The following is a 24,052-nucleotide window of genomic DNA, read 5'->3' as shown; positions in this document are numbered from 1 at the left end:
AAATCTAAGCCATAATGTAATTAAACCAAGTGAGTTATATAATAATTCCCCCCTATACATTTAACATGAAAAGGATTTTAGCTTTAGAACCCTTTTTTCCCCATTGTTCCAGGCTGTAATATATTTATTTCTATTGTAAAGTTGAACATTTTAACATAGAGGTCTATGGGGATTGAATCGCTTTTAGAGCCAGCCACAAGTGGCCATTTGGGGAACTGCAGTTTCTCAGCACCGAAGGTTTTCCGCTTGGTAGAAACAATCATGAACTTCCAGGTATCGCAGCTGGTTGCCCGGCAACTGGTCCCAGCCAAGAAATAACACTGCCTATGACTCCTATAAAACATCAAATTGTTGTTTTTGTACAAATTATAGATACATGATATAACATGGATATTACTGAGCTTTTTAGAAGGGCTGGTAGGTGAATTCTGTTATTTTTGTCCAGAGCCGGGATAGTGGTTTACCTGCCTCCACTTTTTATCCCAAGCTAAGCTAACCATGCTGCTGACTCGTGTTACCTTATTTAGCATACAGACAGTAAGAGAGATTGCCATCGATTGTCTCCTCTAGCTCTTGGCACAAAAAACCAATCAGCCCATTTCCCAAATTTCAAACTACTCTTTTAAGGTTGTGATTATATTGGCATCATAAGAAACGTTTTTTAAAAATAACTATCAACGTTTTAAAAGATAGTGTACCATATTAATTTCTTACTCTAAACACTGAGCCATTGAAAAACGTCATCCATACTTCACACACACTAAATGTGTTATTAAGACAGAAGGCTGTCAGACCAAAATTAAGTCTGCATCTTTCAAATGTATTTTTACCCATCAATCACGACAGAAACAGCAAACACATCTGTTAACTGATAAAATGAACTGAGTCCCAGTGTTTTTGTTCTCTGTGTTTTCCAACTTTACTACAGCTGAGCAGTTCAGTTCTCTCTACAGTGTTGTCAATTCAAAGGAAGCACAAGCCATTAACTGGCAATACAGTCTCTACCAGCATCACTACAAACATGCTACTCCCACTGTGACCCATTACATCGCCTCAGTGGTCTCACAAACTGCCTCCACCACTACGAAACTCACACAGGGTGTCTGTTTATGTCCTCTTATCCGTCCCGTCACCCAGCCTGTGTGTTTAGGAACTAAGACTGAAAGTAAAATCAGCTGTACATGAGCTACAGGTTTGTCTCTCTCGCTCACTCCCAGTCTGAAATACGCCCCCGCCAACAGTCTTGTTATTGTAGTGCACAGCAGACCCTCGGGGGACATGAGAGCACTGAGTGATCACATCACAGCACAGTGCCTCTACAGTGGATTTAGGGGGGGGGTCAGTGCCCTGCTAGGGCACCTCAGCGTCAGTGGTGCTACCCTCCGGCTACCAGCCCGCTGCGGACTTCCATCACAACCGGGGCTGGAATCCGTCCCGCGGCTCTCCGTCCGCTGGTGTGGGTGTGTGGCTGGTTAGCTGTTCCTCTGTCCCATCTCCCTGTGGGCCGAAGAGGAAGAGCTCTGGCTGTCCTCTGTGTCGTCTCCGTCTTACGAGGACAGAGATGACAATATACAGGAAATAAATATTAATGGGATTATGTCATTGTTATTTTGCATGTTTCATGCTATGTCCCTGGGACTCATCATTCTTAACTTTTTAGCAAGCTAGTGGCGTGGCTCTAGCAAGAGCAATGTCTGTCTATTGATTGGTCCAGACTCTTTGGTCTGGACTGAAATATCTCAAGAAATATTGGATATTCATGGTCCACAGAGGATGAATTAAAATAACATTGGTGATCCACTGACTTTTTCATCCAGCGTCATTAGATTTAAATGAACAAGACACTCTTGTTTATGACCAAACAACTGTAAAACTAATGATATTCCCATCAGCATCAGCTGTACTTTGTCTTCAGTGATGATTTTAGCAAATGTTTGCATGCTAATATGCTTAACTATGATAGTGAATCAAGTAAATGTACCTGCTAAACACCAGTATGTTAGCATTGTCATTGTCATTGTTGACTTTCATACAAATTCTGTATGAACATCTGTTAACCTACTTACTCAAAAAGAAAAAGAAAAAGCTTTTATTGCCGCGGATTCAAGGAACAGGGTTCTCTTTATTCAATAGCTACATAATAGCAGATGCAAACATTTTAACTGTCAGGTTGTCTGAAGTAAAAAATACATCAACCTTAACTGTAAAGCATCTTCCTTGATGGTTTCTACACCTGATCCACACAGAGACCAAGTAGTTTCTAATATCATCCTTTTGGAAAACGTTCGTACAGTAGATAACATTTTTTTGAACAGATATGTGACTGTATATTTATTCATTAGCCCACTGACACATTATTACATAAAGTTACCAAGCTTTTTAAACATGCATGATACATAAACTCAGTCCAAGATGATCCAGTCCAGTACAATGCAGTGTTTTACCTCCCCCTCCCGCGTTGATGTGCAGCTGGGACAGAGACAGGGTGAGGGGCAGCCCTCGTCCCTCGGGGTCGGTGGGACTCTGCAGGATGTCGTGCATGGCGTTCCTGCGTCCCGTCCTGCCAGAGGCGATGAAGTCTGCATACGTGGCCTCAACATCAGACATTGCTCGTGCATCCTTCACACAGCGACACCTACAAAAAGAACAGCCGTGGGATCAGCTCCATCTCTCTGAGACCGCAAATGATTGTGCTATTTTTTTAAATTCCCCAAACTGTGTGTGTATATATATAACAATTAAGCAGGGAAAAGCTGCTTGAAAGACACTTTGATATTGCATGTCATATACTTATTCTAAATGTTGCTCTACAAATATTAATACTACCCCTGATAAATACAACACAAGAAGGCAGTTATAGCATCACATGTGTCTTCATTTAAATCATTTTTCACTCACTATTAGACTTCAAGACGTGAATTACTCCCATGTCTTTAATCTGAACAGTTCCACAGCTTTCTTAAGTAGGCTAACCATCTCATGCTAACCAGGCAACCACAAGCTAGGACCACTAGCTAAGAATCAGGTGTGGAAATGAACCACAAGATAAATTATATTATATCGAATTCCCGTTTAAGCATGTTCTTACCTTCACTTGATAACTCTAACGGTGCTTTAACCACAAGCTACATATCTAGGGAGTGACTTGACGTTTAAGGCAACGCGACGGGCCCGACATCACATCAAACGCTCCAACAAAACAAGCTACACTAAACTGTAAAGAATGGAGAAGCAGTCCTGCGTCCTGTAGGTAATAATCCCACGGCCTTAACTCTACATACCGGGAGGAGGCAATGCGTGGAATTCATTCCACGATATTGATCACATCAGTAGTACGCTTTGAAAAGTCAACAGTCCATTCTCCATTGCAGTCGCATCTTCCTCCTTTGCGACCAATCAGAATCCGCGAAACCACATCTGAGCGCTGATTGGGCAAAAGACACAAAAGGATGAGAGAAGAGAGCTCCCGCTGAGCAGCACCAGCACCAAAGCCTTATGCTGCATTCATGGTCAGCTCGTAAATCTTAACTCAATGACTAACATATCTATTTATCTGTCTATCTATGATTTGTTGACTATTTGGTTGTTGTTTTATTTAGAAAACAAAAAGTAATAGATAAAGTAGCAATTCTGTACTGTAGTTTAAAATAAACATTAGAGTTCTTTTGCAGACTAATGCATATCAGTGTGGTTTTAGGTGAAAAACATCAGGAAACAGGAAAAGTCCACTTTTAACAAATAATCAAGCATGCCAGCAGTTTAAATTATATTTAGACAGCACATTGCATTTAGGGTGAAAGCACAATGTGCTGCACAACGTGTGAGTAACCACGGAAGTTGCAGCCACAAACACTGTGTAAAAATAAAACATTAGACATAAGTAAACGCAATAAAAACTGACAAATAAATAAAGTAGGAATAAAAATTCAAATAATAAAGATCAGTAGCCAACCAGTAAGAATTAATATGTAAAATTTTAGTTAAAAATGTGAAAACAGTAAGACTATAATTTAATTAAATCAAATAAAAATCAAGTCTGACAGTTGACCAAATAAATAAAAAAATTAGAGTAACTTAAAACCAGTAAAATATGTATTATTAATGCCCCCTGAAAGGCAACAATCAATTTATAGGCCTACCATATTTCAGAAGATGCAACATAATTTGCTTTACAGTAGAGACTAAAAATATAAAAAAGCAGGTTTAATCACAGATTGAAAAGACATTTTAAAAATACATATAAAATGAATGAAATAAACAAATTACATTGTAATAATGTGCGAAATATGATAATACAAACTACTGCACTTTTTAGGTGCTCTGAACTTTTAGGTGCTCTGAACTTTTTAGGTGCTCTGAAACTCTGAATTTTCCACAACCCTCGAAGGCAGCATAACACTTAATGTGTAAGTATTTATAGTTAAATTACATTATATGCGCATGTTTATTCTTATCACAGCTACTGACTTTACAACCTACAGTATCATGTGCTGCAGTGGAGGGTAGACCATCTAAAATACACCTCACATCTGAGAATACGCTTATAGAAATGATAGGCACTCTTTCTTGAGTAAATTCATGTAGAAAAGTGTAGAAGTCTGGGTATGGATCCGTAATAAGAGGACAATGGGGGCTCAGTGACAAATTGCATTCGTGTGGAGGATATTTGCTCTTCTATGATGATGTGAAATTGTGATTGGAAACAAAATAATGCTAGGGCATAATTATGTGCAATGCTTTTTATATACCACAGGGGGACACTGCTGTCACCTTGAATCGCATTATATTTTAAGCAATATGGTATTTCCAACTAGAAAACAGCACGTCTGGAGTTGGTAGAGATTCCGTGTGTTGCTCTTTGATACCGGCAGACATACTGTATATCAGTTTGTCTCTAGAAAGTCCATGCTGCTGTGCTGCACCAGGTGCCATATAACAGAACTATGTCCTTTCCCTTTGGGGGGTAAACATCCAGTGTCCTTCTTCAACACATCAATGTTCACAATAGCTGTATTGTAAAGACTAAGTCCATATGACTTCGGTTCACTCCTGATGAATTAAAGATAACAAACATACAAACACAGGTACAATATACATTAAAAAAAAAAACTGTGTTGACCTTTACTTGACTCCAGTTGAAACTTTTTACAATTATGAGCATCTCAGACTATGTTGCTGTGGAAACGTCCGTTCCATATAGCGAAAGGTTTCAGGGGGACACAATTGGGAAGTTTTAAAAGGGAATCTGATTAGTGGCAGAGTTGAGATCAGCTCACTCTCACCGGCTTCAGAGGCTCTGCTTTCAGATCAGTGACAGGACCCGCAGAGGCACAGCTCGCTTATTCACCAGCTGTCTGCACCGCTGTGCTTTACCTCTCTGTAATCTGCCTTTATTTTTTTCCCCCCGTTGCGCCTTGTCTTTCTGTTAGTGACGTCTTCACCAATGGCTATTCCACTGAAATCTGCAGACAGGCCATGATTACTGGTCTATAAAGCTTACAGAATGAAGTCATGATTATAATATGCTATGGGCCTACAGTGCAGTTTGATAAAAAAAACATATCAGGTTGTAAAATAGCAGTGTTTAGTTCCCTTCTCTCTCCACTACTTTTCAGAGAGAAATATTGTACTTCTTAGGTTTATTTTACTGCTATAACAATTTTTTTAAAGATTAAGTTTTAACATGAAAAGACATTGTTAAAAAATAAATAGAAAAAAACAAAATGCAAACACTAAATCAGTCATTCCCAACTCTTTGGCACCTCTTACATAAAAAAGCAGCTTTAAGATAAAATAAAATAAGATAATCCTTTATTAGTCCCACAGCGTGGAAATTTACAGGATTACAGCAGCATAGGGTAAAGTGCAAACAAGAGACATAGTAAAAAAAAAAAAAAGTATTATAAATAGCAAATAAGCAATAAAAACAGTAAAGAATCCTGGTTCAGTTCCCTGGTCTGCTCCAGCTTGTCCCTCAGAAGCAAAGGCTGGATGGTGTTGAAGGCACTGGAGAAGTCGAAGAACATGACTCTCACAGTGCTTCCAGCCTTTTCCAGGTGAGAAAGGCATCTTTGTAGCAGGTAGATGACAGCATCATCCAACCCGATGCCAGATTGGTAAGCTTTGGGCCTCTTGTCACACTTCAGATGACTATGAGTCGTAACCAGTTCCATCAGAGTGATGCATGAGAAGCAGGGCCCATGACCCCTGCCATGACGTACATTGTGAGATTGACTACCTCCGTCTACAATTAATCTCCCTCCTAAATATTCCATTTTAATCTCTTCCCTCTTCCTATAAGCTAAATCTACATAATATTACACTCGCTACGTTTTGTTCAAAAGATAATCTTAGCTTTAGCCTTTGTTGCTTCCCTGTTAGCCTCCCTTACTAGCCTCTAGTCACCTGAAGTCGATGCCGCCTCACTGATTGTTATGATGGTTTGTGTTAACTGATCTGCCTTTGCCGATATGGTCCGCTACTGTAGTCTTTTGATATCACAGCCACTATCAAGACGCACGCTAGTAATAGGGGACTTCAATACAATGAGAACTAGACACGTGCACTCGGTAGACTGCCAGATCTCCGCCAGGTGTGTCAGAAACCACCACTGCTGTATTGAGTGATTGAATGAATACAACCTACAATTGGCTAACTCCGTTACAACACATTCAATGTATATGACATAAATTATTCATATAATCACAGTAGTAAGGAGAGTAACGAAGGAGAAAATTAAGACTACTTATAAAAGCAGCAATGACTATAGTAGAATTAAAGTAATGATATAGGGAATAGTATTAGTAATGTGACTAATAATAATAATCGAGGTAGCAGTGGGTGTCAGTCGGGTCAGTGCAGGAGGCACGACCACAGTCCAGGTACCACAACGATTCGTGGAAACCTGCGACGCGAGAAAGCAAAAGGGCTTCAGGGTAGAAGCAAAGCTAATATGCGTAATAGTACAGGGAATAATAATAGTAATGTGACTAATAATAATAATGGTGGTAGCAGTGGGTGTCAGCAAGGCCACAGCAGGTGGCACGATGACAGTCCAAATATAACCCTGATTCCTGGGAACCTGCGAGGCGAGAAAGCACAAGGACTCCGGGGAAGAAGCAAAATCAGTAATGTGCATAAATAGGACATGAATACATAAAGATGGAGGGAGAGAAGAGGAGAGAACAGAGGAGTTCTCAGCGTCCCGGCCGATCCTGTTCCGGGCGTAATCCCTGCCGACTCCTGTTCCGTCTAGGACCTACTCCTGTTCCGTCGGCGTTCCGGCCGACTAGTCTAGTCCAGTCGGCTGGACCCCGTCGGCGTCTCGGCCGACTCCTGTCCAGTCGGCGTTCGGCCGACTCCTGTCCCATCGGCGTTCCGGCCGACTCCTGACCCGTCGGCGCCCCTACCGACTCTTGCACCTCCTGACCCGGCCGTTCCAGCCGACTCTGCACCTCCTAACCCGTCGCTGCTCGACTCCTGCACCGCCCGTCCTATCGGTGCGGCTCTCAAAAAGCGAAGCCCCAGGTCCGAGAGACCTTAAGCCTCTCCAGAGCCCCAGTCTCCAAAAGTGGTGAGTGTGTCTCCAGCCCCTCGCCCGACCTCCAGAGAGGATCCGCCCGCCTGAGAGACAGACCTCCAGAGAGGATCCGCCCACCACGAGAGATCCTTGCCCGACCTCCAGGGAGGATCCGCCCGCCTCGAGAGAGACCCTCGCCTGAGAAGATCCGCCTGCCGCGAGAGACCCTCGCCCGACCTCCAGAGAGGATCCGCCCGCCTCGAGAGACCCTTGGCCGACCCCCAGAGAGGCCCCGTCGGTCTGGTCGTCCTCCAGTTCGCCCCCAGAGGGGTTCTGCCCATCCGCCTTGGAGGGGTCGTCCGCCTCCAGTTCGCCCCCAGAGGGGTGCCCATCCGCCTGTGTCTGTCCTCCAGTCCGTCCGCCTGTTTGTCCCCCCCCAGAGGGGGTTCTGCCCGTCCGCCTTGCCTCAGCCTTCGAGGACTCTGGCTCGGAGGAGTTCTAGCCCTCCTCCGGGCCCCCACGCCCACCCGATATATGTTCCTTTGGACTTTTTGGGGACTTCAGGAGCCGTCCCCTTGAATGACCATGGCCATGTCTCTGTTTATTCCTTGTTTTCATGTGTTTTCCCTTGCCCTTGTGTCTCCTGTGCTCCCTTGCTTGACACCAATGGGCTGTGAGGGGGTGTGAAAACACACTTCACTCAAATCATACAATTGCTCGCGTGTCTCCACTGAGTAAGTGAGCGACTCACTGCCAGATCGTACTCCGCATTAGTGACCTTCCAGCGCCTCTGTGTCTGTCCACTGCTAATCACGCATTGTGCTTCAGCAAAATATTCAGGGTGCAAAGTTATGGCTGCATGCTCAAGGATCTCTCCTGTTTGCAGTTTTCACCTTTTGTGACTGGTTGCATTGCCACGCTAGTGATAACACAGCTGAGTGCACCACCGAGAATGGCGGCAATTGGCTCAAACAGGACACTGACAAGAGGTTGCTGAAGTTGAAGAGGAATTATGGAGAGACCACAGGGAAAGGGAAGTGGGGCGGAGAGATGGTGATGGCTGGCTGAGGCGGAGGGCAGTGAGCTGATGGTGGAAGACAGACTAGAGAGTGGCGTCGAAAGAAGTTGATTGTTCCAAAAGAAGATAGTGAGTTGTACTTTAAAAAAAAGAACGGAACTACCATGGTAGCAGAGACAACGATCTGGCGAGGACTGGTAGGAAAACCGCAGAAACACACACACACACACACACAAACAAGGACAGACAAACGGGGAGGTACTGGTAACATCCGGGAGAGGGAAAACACAAGAAATACTAGTAAAAAGCAGGAGCTGTTAGCCAAACACACTAAAAGTGAGCAAACTGTTTTTCCCACTCTTTGTCTCTGGCAGGTTGTCGGCAGTGCACTCGGCTCTGTTATCGCTAGCAGGGCAATGCAAACAGGCTGTGGTGGCCACAGCACCACAATGAAAGGTGTAACACACTCACTCACATCATAGTTATTTTAATTTGCAGTCACTTAAAAGTACAGGAAAACACTATCAGTTTGTTTGGTTTAAAATAACTTTATTAGCACCTTGGACATTACATTGTTTTCTAGAGTATCACACACGTTTAGATTACTTTGGTTTGTCATCTTTCTACTTGGTTGATTAAGTTATATTAATGATGCTTTTGTTGGTTTGGTCAGCCAGTATATAGGTTTCCCCCAGTTTCATCCTGGGGGCCTGTTAATGTCTTGTTTTGTTAGGCTTAGTAGAGTTATGTTTTGTTGACTTCCTTTTTGGGCCCTATAACTCTGTTAACTTGTTTATTTGTATATGATTGTTTTTGAAAAAAATTTGGGAAAATAAACCCATTTTTGAATTTGAAACCTGTTTCCTTGTGTCTTGACTGCTTGGTCCACGACACAGGCAAAAAAAGGGTTTGTTTGAGAAAGTGTAAGTCACCGCAACATTGAGAGGTCCTTGGGCGTGAGGCAATAACTTGGCACCGAAAAATATTATGCAGTTTGTTGCAGCATAATGTGAGATTAGCCCTGGACAGAAGCAGAGCTGCTCACTGACTCACGGAGACACATGAGCGTTTGCATGATTCTCCTGGTAGAATAATTCATCGGTATTGCAAATCCAATAACTTCATATATGATAATATAACAGTTACAAGGACATTTCACTGCAGAACAAGAAGTTTTAAGTGGGAATTTGAATGCAGGACTTTTACTTATATTGTGTTTCACATGTTTGTATTAGTACTTTTACTTTAGTAAAAGTAAGCTTCATGTTTTCAGGCTGATGATGCCCAAACGATTGATGAAATGCCCGGTGCTCAAGAAAGCAAGAGCCACAAGATGTTTGTCTGACAGAAAAAATGAGCAGCTGTGTGGATTTGCCGGCTGAAGGATGTTCTCTAGTTCCTGTGCTTACCGTTCTGTACATCTCATTATGGCTGCATGGGGTGGATCAATAAAACCTGCAGTGTCTTCCTACAGTATACCTCCAGTAAACATGAGTGTTTCCACTCTCCAGCTGACAGAGATTCTCTCTGCCTAGAGCTTCTTCCTGTCCATTTTTTAGATAAAGGTTAACCTTCAGAGGGGGAAATTTATTTTCATGCTGCGTCTACAGTAAAGCAGCAAAAGCAGTGCAATGTTTTATTCACCACAGAAGTTGTGGTTAGCTCTAACCTGAGGAGCTATGACTCTACGCGAGGTTTCAAAAAGAGACTTCTTCTTGAGCTAGACTCTTTCTATAATGTCAGACATTTATGGTAACGATCGGAGCCCGTCAGTGGCAAAAACAAGCACTTTTAGCGGCCGTAAATGGTGTAAAATTGCCCCCAATATGATTACATTGCAGCCCGTGAGCAGCTGTTGTCATTGGATTTCTAACTCAATACTGAACCAAAGTCAGATATTGTCGTCTATATTAGTCAGAAAAACACAAAAACATGGGAGTAACACTTTTAATAGCAGGTTTAACTGGGGTCTATAAACCAACCTTTCAGATCATGTTGGGAATACTTTTTATCTTTAAAGCTTTACAGACTGTGTCTTTAAATAATAGGTTCACACTCTACAGATATATAGATACAATGGACAGACAAATCAAGAGCAAAGTGTCTCACTCTCTCTGACTGACTTCACAGCCTCTCTCTCTCTCTCTCTCTCTCTGTCTCTCTCACACATGACATCACCGTGCACCAGTGCTGAAGGTATGTGCTTTGTTGGTTTTTCATCGCCAGTTCCAAAAAGCACACAGCACCGTGCAGGTAAAAATTCACCACTGCTGCATAATCCTCGCACTGTATTGTGCATCATTCATTCAAAGCTTTCAATCAAAGACCCGTGGGATCCCGTGTTAAATGAGCGTGTGTTCCTCCCCGCAGCATTGTGCTTCACACACACACACACACACGCTGACACCTGCGAGTGGTATCTCTGTACCTCCACATTCCCTTACTGATGGACACTGAGCAGCTCCACTGAAGCAGACAAGTGTCTTGCTTAAGGGGACTTCAAGTTTTTTAGATTAGGTCGGATGAAACTTTAATGATCCCTGTGGAGATGTCAGGTCATTAGAGCAGCAGAGGATAGGCTACAGATAAGAATAGCTCACATGGAGTATACTGAGAGAAACATTGTGAGGAGAGCAAACTTGGGATGACACATAAAATAAATGAGCACTCCCAGATTTACACAAATAAGCTATGTGCATTGTTACTCCTTAAGTACAATCAGATGCTTGTATTTAAAGTCATATTTCAAGGTTTTCGTCTCAACAAATAGCTGATTCCTCTGCTATTAAAAGTATGACATTCTTGCCCAGACGAAGCAAAATGGTGCATGCAACAATGTGTGCAAGATTTGGTCTGCCGCTGGTGCCACTGAATGTGGCATTTAGAAATTGGCTTACAGCTGACTGAACACAAAGATGTGTTAGACAAAGAGGAAGGGAAAGAAAGAGAAACAAATATGGATAAAGCCAGAGATAGAAAAGAGTCAGAGGAAACGCAGAGCTCAGTTCAACTGGGTTACAAACTTATTTTTTTCCCAGTCTCCATTTGTGTTCCAGCTCCCACTTGTAAAGGCTTTGTCCTGGTTTGGCATGTGTCTGTGCATATATGATATGTTCTATTCTGGCCTAATCAACTACGTGGGAGGGGCTGTTTCAGTGTTATATATAGGACACAGAATGGAGTGGAATGTTAAGGAGGCAGAAAAACCAGAGATTATGGTATATGTGGTTAACTTTAAAAACAATGCACTTGCTTGCTGAACCTGCCATCAAGGGGTATTAAAAACAAAACACTGACAGAACCAACCAAATTTTATCCAGACAGATTCCCATAGTTTGTGTTAGTGCACCTGCCACAACTTGTAGCAGATTTTGAAAGGGCTTAGCTAATGAATGCACAATCCAGATTCTAAAGAAAAGCCCTGTCATGCCTTTAAAGCTGTGGACATAACAAACAAAATATTTTTTTGTTGTTGTTGTTTGTTCTAATTTAGATATACCAACCCTTTAAGGTTGACATGACATAAAGGACATTAGCGTGTTAGCACACCTCTATTGTACGTTATATAAGAGAGTGTCTCAAAAAATGTCCGTAAAGGTTCAATGTTTTTGTAAACTTTCATTTTCTGTTGATTCTGGCGGTCCCTGTGGACAAAACTGGTAGTGTTTCCAAGCACCAAGTCCCTTTAGAAAGGGACTTCTAAATATATGATAAGTTTGCTAACTAGATAAATAGCTAGTTAGCACACTGGACAGCTTAAAATGTGCTTGCAAAGGCTGGTCAGTTTAGATGCTAAATGGTGGTGCACATTCTTCAGCACCAGTGCACCAACAACAGAAAAGCCTCCGTTCACGTTTCTTTACATTGTTGTCTCTGAGCCCCTGTTCCACCAAATTCTGTGTGAAAAAGATTTTTTTGTTATGTTGCCACTGAGGGTTTAATGTAAAATACTTAATACTGTATTGCCAACAGAGGCACCCCCATAGGATTTAGATTTGGGTTTTCAAACTGATAGCTGTGAGATAGAAATGACAGATTATATCAATGTAGGCCAACAGAAGTCTGAGACCTATCAGTTGCTGTGACACTATAGAGGACAACTGCATGAAAAAGACCCGTTTTAAATACTGAGTGTTGTGCTCTAAAGACGGACACTATAGTTCGTACAATTAATTGTTGGGAGCCTCGCTGTATCTTATTTCTGTCCCATATCTAAACACTATTGGGGCTCCTATAAAAATAAAGTATTTGATCATGTATGATTTCATTCATATATGGTTCACTGAATGTGTCTGATGGGTCACAGAATTTGCTGTAACACCCCGACCGCCTCAGCTTTCAATCAAACACACACCAACCTGCCCAGGAAGAAGCTTAAGGGTGAAGGTGAATTGTTAATATACCTTTAAAAAAAACCTTTTTCCCGTCTTCTAGTAATAAAAAAAAACATTGACAGTACATTTTTAATTGACTTTCACATGATTTCTGTCTGAAAAAATCAATAGCTAATTTTTTGGGGTTATTTGTGACATTTTTAAGCTGACATATGTCCTGTGGTACCTGCAGCAGCATATAGCCTATCAGTGCTTTCCTTTTTCCAGCTGCCGCCTCCCTGTGGCATTAATCACCCCTCATACTGTAGTTCCTCTCATCCCCGGTGGGTGTCGCTGCTGACACTGGTACCCAACTCGTCTGTCAGTCTGTCTGGCAGGGGATGGGGGGATGTTTTATTGTGAACGAGAGAGAGAGAGAGAGACACAGAGAGAGAGAGAGAGAGAGAGAGAGAGAGAGAGCGAGCAACCTCCGCGACTCTTCCTGCCTCCTCTCCTGTGCGCAGCGCTCCGGCCTGGCCGCTCCTTCCTTCCTCATTTCCTCTCCCACACAGCTGGCTCTCTCTCCTCTCGGATGCTGGCTCTGCCTTCTCCTCTCGCACACTCCCCCCCCCCCCCCCCCCCCCCAAAAAAGAGAAATATATATATACTTCGGAGGGGCGGAATGACTGCCTGACCTGTTTTGCATGGTCTGAATTTCGGGGAAATTCGCACGGCCGGAAAGGAGGGGAGTCCAGAGGGGAGAAATAAAGGAGGCTCTCCATCCCCCGAGGGAATCTATTTTACAGTAAGCAGGCGCAATGTCATTCCAGCTTCCTCATTCCGCTCGTCTCACACCTCCCGTCTGTGCAAATGCTTTGGAAAAAGAAAAGAAAAAATGCTAGATTGTGACAGCCTGCTGGGAATATGGCTGGCTGTTGTTGTATTCTGTTCGAAGTGTGTGCCAGATGTTTTTGCTTCTATTATGTGTCCGTTTATTCCGAGGCGTGGTGTGGATTGTGTTTCCTTTGTTTTTATTTTGTATTTGTATTATGATGCGCTAAAGGGCTGTGCATGCGCTCGCATCGGTCGTGGACTGAAAATGGAACCCCCCCCCCCCCCCATTTCTAGCCTCGCCATCCATCCATCCATCCGTCCATCCATGTGAGTGTGTGTGTGTGGGGGGGGGGAGAAGGGGAGGGGGTCGGTTGATGTGAATAAAACGGCATCGCTTTCACACTGACCCGAATGTTAGCGACATCCGCGCGATCTTCACAGGTGACAGCGGCGCATCGTGGCCGGCTGCGCCGTCTTTGTGTCGCCTTTGCGGGGCGATGAGATGAGGAAAATATTCACCGCCCCCTCCTCCACCCCCCGTCAGCCAGCCAGCATCACCAGGCGTGTTGGACTGGATGAAGAGCACCGATTGCTGCCCTAGTGTGCTCCTGCTCCGGCCTGCGTGCCTCCATCGCTCCATGTCGGTCACTAAAAAAAAACTCCCCCGCCGCAGAGTAATTCATCTCATTCAACACATTGCCATGATAACTATGTTTCAGCAGAGAGCGTCATAATGTTTGCTCGTGATAATTATTTTGTGCGTTTCTGCTCTGTGACCTGGCAGAAAGTCGAGGGGGGAGCAGCTCGTGATTATCCTGAATCGGTCCCTGCACATCGCCTTATATTCACAGTGGGGTTTGTAGTTTCAGATTCATTCCGGTGTTTTCTCTAAAGGTCCCAGTAGTGTTGGAGATCACAGATCACTCCCAAGATGGAGGAGCTGCCCAGCCCTAATAAGAAGTTTAATGTGATGGACATTGGGGGGGCTCCGATTAGGCAGACCAGATTGTGTCTGATTCGCTTGGTTATCAGCAGGCTGCTTATTTCACATTGACCAATGTGCATGTTGGCATGTCATACAGTTTTCATCAGGGTTTGAGAGGGGAAGCACGACAAAGATCAGTGGATATACGTCAGCGTGAGCATGAGCTTAGCAGTGATGGTGATGTGTTCCTATTTGTTGAGGTGAATAGTACAGAACTGATGCTTGTTTGCCTTTTTAATCTCTGCATCCTTTGGGTGAAATATGCGACCGCCCACTGGACCAGTGGAGAGTCCCACTGATCACATTGGTTCCCAACATTTTTGGCTTTTGACCCTTTAAAGGAATATTCTTATTATCTCTCTTGTTGAGAGTTACACGAGCCAAGCTACAGCTAGCAGCCGGTTAGCTTAGCTTAGCATACACACTGATAGAGGGGGAAGCTAGCCTGGATTATCCAAATGTATCATAGTCAACACTTTATATTTTGTTTGTGTATTCTACCCTAAAACCAAAGGTAAAAAAAAGTAAATATTGCAGTCGGCAGGGGGCTTAAAGGCAGGTTTTTTTCTTGTTCTGGTTCACTGACTTCCTGGAGTCTTGAGATGGTTCATATTTAAAGGACAGACCTGGCCTCAATTTTCTCATCTTAGACAAACTCAACAAATGATGTTAAACTTCTGCTTTAAAACAAAGCAATTACTCGTGACCTCTTGTCACAGTTTGCATGTTTTCTGAGTCAAGGGATGTTACTTTCTCAGGTTTATTTATTTGAATTGTTTTTAGAGACATAATGAGGTAAAACATCGTTTGTTTTTGAATAAAAAAGTAAAGGTAAGAACATTTTTCGAAAATATAAACATCTCACGTCCGCTCAAATTGATCTTGTGACCCCTTGCTCGGTTTGCAACCTTCATGTTGAGAACCACTGATTTATATATGGCCCAGGGATCCTAAGCAGATAGAAAATATCAGTGTTTTAATACAAGCTCTTTTTTCGTGACACAAACATGATCACTGTTTCGTTTCGTTGTCTCTGGTACTCAGGTCTGCCAAAATTGCACACCAAAAAGCTTGAGTCAACTGACTGCTACAAGCTAGATTAGCAACATCTCAGAGCGGATCTGTTAACACTTAACACACACAGGTAAAGCTGCCAGCCTGTGTTCTCGTCACACAACATTTAACTGATCAAAGAGCTTCTCTTCCCAAATGGTGCTGCATGCATTCCCGTAACGCACTAAGCAGCATTACAGGAAGCCAGGAGTTTTCAGAGTGCATTCACCTGCTACTCTAGGGTATAACAGTACCTCCCTCCACTCAACCATCTCTCCATTTCTGAACAGCATTCTCTGGTTATGAAAAGTGAAATGAAAATTATTTTCTAATGACCATCAGTGCAAAAATATGTCTGATTGTATAGAAGTCAATGAGAAAATGACTCTACTTCTCTCTTGATTTATTCCCTCAGTAAACATTGTAAACATGAGTTTATGGTCTCACTCTCTAGTTTCAAGTCTTCTTCAATACAGCATGATGTTCATTTAGTAAATGATGGTCCTTTTAAAGTCAAATAAACTGTAAAGTAGGGTACACTTTAGGGTGTGGCTTCCCTGTGATTGACAGGTTGCTACCACAGCGTTGAGATCTGGGAGTTGGCCGTGTTTTCGTCTTAGAACCTTAACCCTTTCATGTTTTCAGTTCAAGAACGTGAATTGTTTCATCTTGTTCGCCTAAGAATATCTTGCTCAGCGTTTGTTTGAACTTAGCTCCACCCTCTTGTGTCACTTCTGGTTGGCAAAAAAACAAGATGGCGATGGACAAAATACTGAACTCATGCTTAAAAAATTGTAGTCCAGAAACCAATGTGTGACGTCACGGTGACTTGTCCACTTCTTAAATGCAGTCGATGCTCATTGCCAAAGATTCGTGGTGCATGGGGGATTGACCCCTAGTTACGTCCCTGGTGAAGCGAGTGTAAAGAGATCCACTCCCCCGCGGTTCAGAGGTGTTAAGAGCGTGTCATGGTACTTTTTCCAAAGACTTGCCATGACTACTGCAGCCTCAACAGGCTTTATGACGTTTCTATATTAGGAAGATGATAGCTTAGATGGGACAAACTTATAATAACGTTCCGTCATGACATCTACAGTCAAAATATTTTGTATCTAACCCTATCTCTCAGTTTCTAGACTAATACTATTCATTTGGACAACATATTTAAGACTATGAAAACATTCAATGACAAAAAAAAATTGGAAGGATTTCTAAGGTTTATCACAGTTAAATCCATAATTGCACGTGAAAACTCTATGCACAGTCTTTAATGCCTAATGGGATTCTTCTCGGCGATGTCACTACCTTCCTTCAAATCTCATCCATCAGGGATACTACAGATACTATATCAAGTATAGGGGGGGGACAGATACTTAATTAGTAAGAGACATCATATGACCCACTTTGTAGAAGCATACGCATGCTTTAGTAACTTCAAAGTTAAAGTTGTTTTTCACAAGTGGTTATGTTATTTCATCTACCCCCTGTAGACTTTATGTAAGATGATAAAGCAAAGGCAGCTGTAATTAACGGGGGAATTGTTGATGGTGATCATTTTTGTAATACTATTTAATATGTAACATGATTATTTTCATGGCCCAAAGTGGTTAGCAGTATTACAATTAATGATAATAGTTATATAATAGTAATACCAGTTATAACTATTAATATGCAACAACAATCACAGTGAGATGAACAACAATCACAAGCCGTGATACATTTTTAGCCAAAACCACTATGTGAATTAGGCATTTATTGACCTGACCAGATAATCTCAGCTGATACCCTTGTTCAGAAAGAGAGACACATAGCAAAGAGAGAGAGAAAGAGAGAGACAGTGTGTTAGCAGGTCATTGTAGTCCAATCATGGCTGCATCTGATTCATATCGCAGCTGGAGACCGCCACAACCTCTTTATTCCTTGAAAGGTTTAGAGCAGAAACACGGTAGGAGATGTAAAAAGCAGGAGTTGCTGACATCATGGCCAACGTTTACTTGCAAGGAATAATAATGATAAAATTTGTTTATGTAGCACTTTAAAGTCCACTCCTGTTTATGCAGTTTAATTACATTTCTCATCAATTTGAATGAAACTCTACAGTTTTGTTTTGTTTAGACTTTCAATCAATGTTCAACGTAGTTTGTTGAAGCAACGTTCTCTTTTAGACTACACAGATGTTGTATACCGTGGTAATATAGTTATAGCAGCATGATAGTTTAATGTCCCCAGTAAGCTAACGTTAGCAAAGGTTGCGTTGACTCGTATGAAAATGCATTCCAACTGTTTTCAGATAATATGAGTATTGGGCGAAACTAAATGATAAACTTATGATGTGTTCAAATGTTATCTGAATTAATACCGCTGTGTGAAGGACATGCTTCACAGCAATATAAAATAGATAGTAGAGAGAAAATGATGGCCTGTTTGACCTCCTGACAGTAGCTCTAAGCAGCTTATAATATATAATTAAAACTACTAATGCAGAGATTGTCTTTAATTACAGCATGTATTTGAATAAAATGTGTATCCTTTTTTTATGCAGATAACCACTATAGATGTCAATAACAAAAGAAAAGGATAACATTTAGACGGTGTACACCGACTCCGGGACAGTTGAAATGATTTTTGGGACATTGGTGAAAAAGTTAGTCCAGAACCTTGCTGTCAATTATAGTTCCCTTGACAGAAATAAGGAACCGGCATGTCAGACTTTTAAAAAATCTGTAATCGGCCAAGAAAATTGGTGCATCTCTACTCTGTAGCGCTTCCTAAAATGCGCATGGCATTTACAGTAGTGGTTAACGTTAGGGAAACATCCTGGTTATGGTAATTAAACAGTGGTTAAAGTTAGGAAAGGATTGTGACCACGGAGTACTACTGCATTCACAATGAATAGAGACCAAACTTAACTTCACAAACCAGGTGAAGAACTTATGCTAAGTGCATGTAATAGACATCGAACAGGGCCAGGGTCAACCCACATTGTACACACAGTATATTAATATCTACAGCACTGATCATGTGCAAAAATCAGGTGATGGAGCGATCACCAACCATTTCCCCACCCTCTGCAGCCTTCACTTGTGGGTCCGGCTGGTTCACTAATGGATGCTGACAAATAACAGCTGCACTTTGCTTCCCTATCTCAGGCACTGAGTGGTTTTGTCTTCTTCTCCGCTGCCCTAAGAGGAGAGACGAGGGGAGTGGGAGTTTTTGGAGAGGGTAATGGTTGTTTGTCGAACGCGTCGCTTTGTCACTCGAGTTTCGTTCATTTCGCTCGATGGTTGAGTGTGCACTTTGCAGCCGGAAAACTGAACACGGAAAATTTGCTGTGCACCTTTATTTACCGTGGCGCATATTTGGTTGTGGGTTGAAAAGACACTTGGGTGAAAATGCGAACGTGCCCGTCTCACTCTGCTCTAGTTGAATGGTGTCATTTAGTTCAATTTGGTAATCAAAAAAATAAGTTAAGTCTCAACCTATTTCACTGCAGCACATTGGCAAATTAATGACCAATGGATACGTGAGCGGCATCTTTCATCTCTGGGGTAAACCGAGTTCATGCCAGGGCTGTCATCATTGTTTCAGTCAGTCCGCCATCCTCTCAGTATCTGGCAAAGCTCAGACCCCGCGTGTCCCTCTGCACCAAGGGAGACAGTAATACTCCTCCTAATCCACCTCTCACAGCATTGCTCACCCAATCAATCCCCCGTGGAGTTGGATGTTGCCAAGTTGCGGTTGCCAAGTTGTGGTTGCCGTGGCAACAGGGTCTCAGGGTTTTGCCGTGATGTCAGCCAGGTGCGGTGTGGCAGTTTGGGCCCTAACAAGGCCGACATTTGTTGGGGGGATAATGAGCAAGACTCTGCTGTCATGGCGATGACTCTCTCTGTGTATGAGTGGAGGTCAGCGAGGGGCGACTCCCAATTAGCTTGGAGTGTGCGAGGAAGAGGGTGAGTGCGCTGAGTGGGCGGTTGGATGGGTGGATATGGTACGGGAACGTTTTCCCCCTTCAGGTTTGTCACTGTATGTTTGTGTGGACAAATGCTCATTTATGTGTAACAAATATTCAAAACATATTCACATGCAGCGTAATCTTAAACAGTTGAATAGCCATTCATTATTTGACAATAACAGAACTAGGGCTTACATTTTTCAACACATTCTCACTCCAAACTTGTCAAATACCGATGCTTGTTCAGTGGTCCTACTCATAAAACTACAATGCTCTAGGTAACCCTCCTGCATTGGTTTTGTAGAGGCAGGGAATGGCGCGTCAGTTTCCACTTGTTACAAGCAGTGTTTTTAAAAAGAAAACTTCCATCTTCACAGGAATTTAGGGTTTAAGCAGAAAAGCTTTAAGCTCTAAGATGAATTCTGAATGAACGTGCCATATTCAAACTACCCTCTACTCTTCCCAATCCATGTTTGTTTTATTGGTCTCCAACAAGTAGCTTGCAAGCTAGCAGTAGCTCCATACGTGTTTATGACTGAGCCACGTATTGAGATACTGATACTGCTACTATGTGGATATATTTGATAACACAGTCACTTTGTACACCTTTAAAATTATATCCAATCAAACTCCCAGCACCAAAGGCCTCGGTCTGTGGCGCAAATCCTAAAGAACAAATACAAAGCCCTTTGCCTATGGCGGGCTGTAACAGTTGAGACGTTATTAAAGGAGCAGAAACGTAAGACAAGTGTCTGCCACTGGCGATGCACAACTTGGGGATATGAGTAACTCTCAGCCAATTTTATTTTGTCAAATTAGCTCTTAGAGGAAAAAAAAAAGGTGACCCCTGTTTCAGGGTATATAAACCTTTGTATGCTCACGCTTTGCCCTTTATTTCAGTGGGCTGAACAGGACAAACAATACTTACCAGAGCTTTTCAGACCTGTTTACTCAATCCATTTCACTGAAAAAGCGGTTTGTCCTTTTATTTTGTATGCTCAAACGTAACTGTGACTTTGCATGCCCTTTTCTTTGTGTGTGTGTGTGTGTGTGTGTGTGTGTGTGTGTGTGTGTGTGTGTGTGTGTGTGTGTGTGTGTGTGTGTGTGTGTGTGTGTGTGACTGGGTGGGCGTTGAAGGAGCGGCTGCAGCCCTACAGCCGCTCTTTGTTCTCACATGCCTTTAGCGTATATGAACTCTTATGTGTAAGTGGGCCTTACATAATTACAAATGAGCTTTGTATCCATAATCCTGCGGAGAGAGAGTCATTATGTCCTGCCGAGCTTTTTGTGAGCTGTGAAGTTTATTGTGCGGTGAAACACACATTCATCAATTATCACCTTGATGAGAGCAATTCTCACTCTGCTTCATTTTACTGTTCGTGTTCTTTGGCTATGGCATCATACAGATTTTTTTCAATGATGGTGGCAGAGAGAACATTTTCATGAAGTTAATGGTTTTTACTGAGGGCAGTTTTTAATGCTTCCGTCATTTTTGGGTCCAGCTAATAATAAAATACATTTTACTTCATATTGGCGATTAACGTCTGAGATTTGCTGCAACTTTTTTCAGTAAGGGAAATAAGTGTTATTTTCTTTGTCCCTAAAACCACCCCAAACTACCTTGGCGCCATTGTTAAGTTATTTTATCCTGTTGGTTGTTGCGTTTCTGCTGACATTGCGCTTTGTGTGGAGTCTGTTGCAGACCGCATGGTGTCAGTGTAATCTTTTGCTTCAGGCTGTTTCCTCGACTGTTTTCTGACCAAAAACATTTCCATTTCCCAAACACTAAAAAATGACCTGAAGTGGACATTTCATGTGAGGAAATGAATGCTCGACCAATTAAATATGAAGACGGCAAAAAGAGGGAAAAAAAGGGAACATCTTTTCTATTTCTCAGACAGTTTTTATATCATAAGCATTTTTTAAACTTTAAAGGGCATTTCGGTGCCCCGAGTCCTCATTATCTTCTGACCCTGTGCAGGCATTTGCTTGCTTGCAGGTTTTGTATGAGTCGTTTTGTGTGTGTGTGTGTGTGAGTCTGTGTGTGTGTACGCATGCTGTAGAGGAAGTGGCGTTAGGCCAGTGTAGCCCAGCATTGTCTGGCTTTAATGCCACTTCATTCACTGTACTCACATCAGTGCCAGCGTCCTGACAGCCACTAATCTCCTCTTTATCTTTAAGGTTTGCTCAGCACTTTGGTGTCCCATTCAGACGGGTGCAAACCAAAGATTTCAGGCGGCAAAGCGGCACTCTTAGTTGACTGCTCTACTATGTCCATTAGTCATCATCGTACTTTGGAGTAATGAGGTTGGGTTTGCTCCAACTTGGCTCTAATCTTGCAGTAGTACAATTTTCAAACATAAGATCATAATAAGATCATCATAAGCTACATTTCTAGAAGACTAGTGGTCTTTGCATGGGTACAAGCAACGCTAACGCTAGACAAGAACACCAATATTATTATTTTATACCAAACCATGGAGGCCTATTGGATGGATGCCAAATTACTGTCAGGGCCCCTTAAGCAACCCCCCCCCCCCCCAAAAAAAAAAAAAAAAAAAAAAAAACAACCAAGCGACACATCTTTTGATTTTTTTGGGCAGGCCAGAACGGTTTTTTTTACTAGTTAGAGGTTCTCTAAAAGGAATTCAGACTATAACCAGTGCCTCCACATGGCTCTCAAAATGGAAACAGCCGTGCCGACGGCGAGAAGCTAACCGTGCTAATAGAACAATACTGACAGAGCTAACAGTTTTTACTTTTAGGGGGATGGGGTGGGCTTCCGAGGCAACATTGTTGGTCGGGACGGCATTGTCAGCGTTAACCACCATGTAACATAGTGGAGAACAGCGGCTATTAGCTTGCTAGTGAGGCATAACAAAGAGACTCACATGCACTTTGTTTACCTCGCCAGGTAGGCTAGGTAAACAAACAAAGAGAAGCTCGTGTTACAACACACACAAGAGGGATAGACTTCATTCTCTGCTCAGGCAGACATTAGCCTGCTCCACTATACAGTATATTTATAAAGCAAATAGTTGTTTGCTGCTGTGTTAATGCTCTGAATCCTGTTTAAAACAACCTTTAACTAATGTTAGCACGCTAACACGCAAAACTAAAATGGTCAAAATGGTAAACATTATAGCTGCTAAACATCAGCATGTCAGCATCGTCATTGTGAACACGTTAGCATGATAATGCTAGCATTTAGCTAAAAGCAGTGCAGTGGCCTAAGTCTCAGAGCTGCTATCATGGCTGGAGACACGTCCTTTCTGCCAGTGAAGGGGATCACTGTGCTTTATTGTCAGACGTCTAGAAACACAAACGTGTTCCGTCTTTGCATGTGTGCGTGTATCCATTAACCTTAACAGCCCGAGTCATCCTTCATTCACAATTTTTGTCATTCACCACATAGCCAGGGTAAGGTCATGAGTGTGCAAACATTGGGACCCTTTTGTGCTTGAAAAAGATATGAGTCAACAGCCCCAGTAATAAATGACCCGTCAATGCTTACAACTCACAACTGCTTACAACTCACAACCTTTTGGTTTCCAGGATAAAGAAAACAGCCCTCGTTGATTACGTTCTTTGTTTTTCTCCTTCTGGAAATTAAATCATATGTAAAAAACATTAACAAAACTAATCAGGTGGAAAGGTCTCGCTATGAGATATTTAGACACAAAATAAGTAGTACAAACTAATGAGGATGTCGTTTCCAGTCACCGCCTGTGAAATAACCCCTCTGCTCACGAGGCCACGCCCATGCTGTTTGTCATGGGCGTGGCCTCGTGTTTGCTGCTCTGGATTTAGGATTAGTTGAGAAGGAGTGCTGTCATAGATCCCAATGGCCCGGGCCACACACACACACACACACACACATACATGCACACACTGATGCAATCAATAGAAACCCACCTGAAAGTCACCGTTTAGTGAATAAGCTTATGTACGCCCTTTCATAAATTCCTAATTCACCTCTTTCCATCAGTGGTGTTTACATTTTCCGTTACATCACATGATTATACAGTTGCAAAATTAAATAACATGTCATAAACTTGCGGATTAGGAAGGTTATTTTGGATCTTATTATTTTATTTTGGATTTGTTTTATTTTCATCAGTTCTATGGGTCATAGAAAAGATTGAGGTATTTAAATCAGCTTTGATCAAAATGAAAACGGGACACTAGGGAAATAGAACGAGATGGAAATGAAATTAATCCAAAAATGCTTGTGCTTTTTAAACTAATGTGATCAGCCATCGGACACTCTCTGTCAGCCATGTGGGACTTTTTCGGGGCGTTTTATCACAGGGCAAAAAAAAGGCATTTGGCAGCTGCTGACTGAATATGTCATACACTGCCTCCTTGAAGACGGGCC

General features: G+C 42.4%; 1 protein-coding gene across 1 annotated transcript; it reads right to left on the bottom strand.

Moving 5' to 3' along the window:
• Positions 1-1,371: 1,371 nt before the first annotated feature.
• On the bottom strand, positions 1,372-3,369 carry pkia (cAMP-dependent protein kinase inhibitor alpha). The gene is made up of 3 exons (XM_054603485.1): positions 3,282-3,369; positions 2,445-2,635; positions 1,372-1,546 (listed from the first exon to the last, which is right to left on the bottom strand). The coding sequence occupies exons 2-3, from the start codon at positions 2,605-2,607 to the stop codon at positions 1,473-1,475; spliced, it is 237 nt and encodes a 78-aa protein (XP_054459460.1). The 5' UTR covers positions 2,608-2,635; positions 3,282-3,369; the 3' UTR covers positions 1,372-1,472.
• Between the last annotated feature and the right edge of the window lie 20,683 nt (positions 3,370-24,052).

The sequence above is a fragment of the Anoplopoma fimbria genome, chromosome 8 (genome assembly GCF_027596085.1).
Source record: "Anoplopoma fimbria isolate UVic2021 breed Golden Eagle Sablefish chromosome 8, Afim_UVic_2022, whole genome shotgun sequence".
Lineage (NCBI taxonomy): Eukaryota > Metazoa > Chordata > Actinopteri > Perciformes > Anoplopomatidae > Anoplopoma > Anoplopoma fimbria.
Note: the sequence above shows the minus strand (reverse complement) of the source record. Positions and strands in the feature narration are given on the sequence as shown.